The sequence below is a fragment of the Bison bison genome, unplaced genomic scaffold (assembly GCF_000754665.1).
Source record: "Bison bison bison isolate TAMUID 2011002044 unplaced genomic scaffold, Bison_UMD1.0 scf7180017864531, whole genome shotgun sequence".
Lineage (NCBI taxonomy): Eukaryota > Metazoa > Chordata > Mammalia > Artiodactyla > Bovidae > Bison > Bison bison.
Window position 1 is genome coordinate 1,724,930 of NW_011495081.1, and position 4,267 is coordinate 1,729,196.

General features: G+C 40.3%; 1 protein-coding gene across 1 annotated transcript in view; it reads right to left on the reverse strand.

Annotated features, from left to right (window-relative positions):
- CCDC34 (coiled-coil domain containing 34) overlaps positions 1 to 4,267 on the reverse strand; it is a 45,002-nt gene that overhangs the window by 36,839 nt on the left and 3,896 nt on the right. Inside the window, exon 2 of the mRNA XM_010831784.1 lies at positions 2,203 to 2,338. Coding sequence (XP_010830086.1) covers positions 2,203 to 2,338 — 136 coding nt within the window. The remainder of the gene's footprint in view (positions 1 to 2,202; positions 2,339 to 4,267) is intronic.

Here is a 4,267-nt window from a genome sequence, read left to right on the forward strand (position 1 = left end):
GTGAGAGAGAGGCTTCCCAGGTGGCTCAGTGGTGAAGAATCCACCTGCTAGTGGAGGAGATGCAGGAGACATGGGTTTGATCCTTGGGTCAGGAAGATATCCTGGAGGAGGAAATGGCAACTCACTCCAGTATTCTTGCTTGAAAAATCCCGTGGACAGAGGAGCCTGGCATGTTACAGCTCATGGGGTCACAAAGAGTCAAATAACAGAGCAACGGAGCACACACACAGGCATATATACATAAACTGAATCAGCTTGTTATATATCTGAAACTAACACAACATTGTAAATAAACTATATTTCAATTTAAAAGATGGAAAAAAAGACTGTGACTAGCAATGATATCAATAACAATACCAATAAAATCACTAGCTATCCTTACACTTTGTCTCATTTAATCCTCTAAAACATTGTGACCGGGTAGTATTATTTTATCTGTACTGTAGAGATGAGGAAATTGAAGTGTAAAAGTTTAAATAAGCCTATCTGACATCAAACCATAAGGTTTTTCTCAAGTCCTAGCCCTTCTAAGTAGAAACAAGTACTACAGTGTACTTTTCCAGGAATAAATTTGTATTTAGAATACAAAGTATACTTCAATAGGGAAAAAGCTCAATGTACTGGTTTCTACAATTATCTGAATCATGTCAAGAACCTGGCTAGAAAGCCATCACAGAAAGAACAACTAGTTTCAAAACTGAAATGGAAAATGTACTCCAAAAAGATCATGGAGGGCAAAGCTTTAATTCAAGGATTTTTACAGCAATAGGGATACTAATAGATTAGTAGTTGTTTTTATTGCTGTGTTTTTATTTTGCGACCCCATGGACTGTAGCCCACCAGGTTCTTTTGTCCATGGGATTTCCCAGGCAATAATACTGGAGTGGGTATTGTCATTTCCTTCTCTAGGGGATCTTCCCAACCTAGGAATCGAACCCATATCTCCTGCATTGGCAGGTGGATGAGCCACCAGGGAGCCCCTAAGAGATGAGAATAAATTTAAACACACAACAATAGTAAACTGGTTAATTATGTTCTATTATATATATGATACATTTTAAATATATTTTAATAATCAGCCATTTTAAAAGGATATGAAAATATTTAATGATATAGAAACATATTAATAATGTAATAGGCAGAAAAAAACAGGTTACAAAAGAGTGATCATATTTATTAAAAACAAGATATATCCCTCACCACACGCATCCACCTGGTTTCTGTGTTTGGACAGAGAGAATTCAGATAACCTAGATGCTGGAAAATCCTATGGACGGAGGAGCCTGGTGGGCTACAGTCCATGGGGTCGCTAAGAGTTGGACACAACTGAGCAACTTCACTTTCACTTTCATGCATTGGAGAAGGAAATGGCAACCCACTCCAGTGTTCTTGCCTGGAGAATCCCAGGGACGGGGCAGCCTGGTGGGCTGCCGTCTATGGGGTCGCACAGAGTTGGACACGACTGAAGCGACTTAGCAGCAGCAGCAGCAGATACTGGAGGATTTCAAACTACCCAAATCTATTTGGCTGCTAGGTTCTAAATAGCAAACAGTAAGAGTTGAAAGAACGACGGATTCATGTGAAAATGTATTTTTTTGAGTTTGGAGAGGGAGAGTTCAGAGAGAATTAAAAATACAAAAATGCCTAGAAGCAAGGCAGGGAGGTAAAGAGAAACTAAGAAAACCCAAAAGCCCCTCAGATTCCCTTCTCCCAGCATAAACTCACTCTGGGGCACAAGCTCTGAATCGTATAGGGTAGACTTCCTGCCTCTACTTCAGTTTTTATTTCTCTCCTCTCTTAAAAATTGTACCAAATATATGAGGCTGACTGTACCTTAGTTAAACATACATATGGTGACACTCTGTATGAATATATATTTGCACATATGTTTTTAAAAAATTTACAGAGAAGAAAATCTGGAAGGCTACATGCCATACTACTAACAATAGTTTTTAGGGAACGAGGTTGGAGATTTTAATTTCCCTAATTATGCTTAGCTGTATTTTCCAAATGTTCTTATAATCTGGAACACGTATCATTTCTCTAGTAAGCTATAAATACGGATACAGCAAACTGATATCAAAATATGCTAAAACTTTGTCGTGAGGGATAATAACATCCTGATAATAACATTCTGATTTTGACAGCAGCTCAACTTTGTGAGCTTGTGGATTAAATAGAAAAAAGACTGTCTAGTTTTACCTCTAGAGCCTTCTGTTGCAGACGGTCACGTTCTACTTTTTCTTTGCCAACAAACCACACTTCCCACGGTGTCAGGCTGCTTTCTGGTAAGCGCACCTGCTTCTGTTCTTCTTGGTTATCTTCGGATCCAACCGTGCTATTACAAAAGAGAGGATACTACAGACCTTGCACTCAAAACTCTCTGACTTAGCAGTCAAAATGATTTAGCTGCACAATAAAAGTAGACTTCCATGATACACTGACAATACTGTGATTTTTTTATATGTAAATATACACTTAAGAAACTAAGAACAAGAGTCCATTGTTTAAATTAGTTTATCCTTTAGACAGCCTCTGAATTCTCTAATCTAAAATCACACCCCGTCCATTTGCCTCAATTACAATAATTTTTTTCATTCTTAAACATCTTATGCTTGGACAACTAATTATAACACATGATCCTAACCAAATCCTGGTGCAGACTTTTCCCTTTTCCTCCTTTAAGTAGTTCACAAAGGAAAGAATACATACCTACACAGTGAGGATGGTAATGCCAATGTGGTAACAATTACGTTTTTGGTGTGAAGGGTGGAATTCCGTTTTTGGTGTGAAGGGTGGACAGAGTTCTTTATACCCTCGATTTTTCTGTAAGTTGGAAGTTGTTTTGAAATAAAAAGGTACATAAAGTATATCGCTTTGTGTTCTTTAATGGTTTGGTGGACTCTATTTTGCCAGTTCTCAGACAAAGTGGCCACGATTTCCCCAGAGTTGTCAGTCTGTCTCTTCTGGGTACATGGAAAAGTAACCATTCACTCGAGCTCAACAGAAAAGGGAAAGGGAAGTACTTGTGAGTGCATACATACATACAGAACACAGGACTTGGCCAGGTACAAGACCCCCAAAGGAAAAGGTGAACCATTAGTGCCCATGGAAAGAAAGGCTGTTCAGGACATGAGGCAGCGAGAGAAAGACTAGGTTACTATAGATTCAGCCCCTTTTTGTCTCTTTAACATTTCTGCTTCAGGCAACCAACTGCCTCCCCTATGGCCATGCTCAGCTTTTTCTGCCTCGTAACTTCCATTTACTTGGTGGTGGTGGTGGTTTTTTCCCCTATTTTTGCACTCATTCATGCAATTATGGAATTTGTGTTCTAGTGGGAAAGGAACACTGTTGGTATGTTGTTTACTTCCTATATATCTTTCCTTCTTAGTCTTGCAGAACACTGCCTCATCCTCCCATAGCTTCATCGGTCATGAAGGTGCAGAAGAGGCCCACTCCAGGCATTTCAGGCTAGATCTTACTCCTGAGCTCCAAACTTTTATTTTCTACCATCAGATAGATGGCTTCACTTAAATATCAAACTCAATCAATCCAAAACAAATCTAGTCACCTACCAATCACTCACTACCCTCCTCCCCTAATCCTACCTCAGAGAAGAGTACCAAGACTCACCCAGTTAGCCAAGCCAGAAACACAGATCCTTGACTCCTGCTCCCCAACCACATTTGGTGCCACTCCCTCCCACACCTATACAATTCAGTTCAGTTCAGTCGCTCAGTTGTGTACGACTCTTTGCGACCCCATGGACTGCAGTACGCCAGGCTTCCCTGTCCATCACCAACACCTGGAGCTTGCTCAAACTCCTGTCCATCGAGTCAGTGATGCCATCCAACCATCTCATCCTCTGGTGTCCTCTTCTCCTCCTGCCTTCAATCTTTCCAAGCATCAGGGTCTTTTCCAATGAGTCAGTTCTTCCCATCAGGTAGACAAAGTATTGGAGTTTCAGCTTCAGCATCAGTCCTTCCAATGAATATTCAGGACTGATTTCCTTCAGGATGAACTGGTTGGATCTCCTTGCAGTCCAAGGGACTCCTTTAAGAGTCTTTTCCAACACCACAGCTCAAAAGCATCAAATCTTCGGCGCTCAGCTTTCTTTATAGTCCAACTCTCACATCCATACATGACTACTGGAAAAACCATAGCTTTGACTAGATGGACCTTTGTTGGTAATGTCTCTGCTTTTTAATATACTGTTTAGGTTGGTCACAGCTTTTCTTCCAAGGAGCAAATGTCTTTTGATTTCATG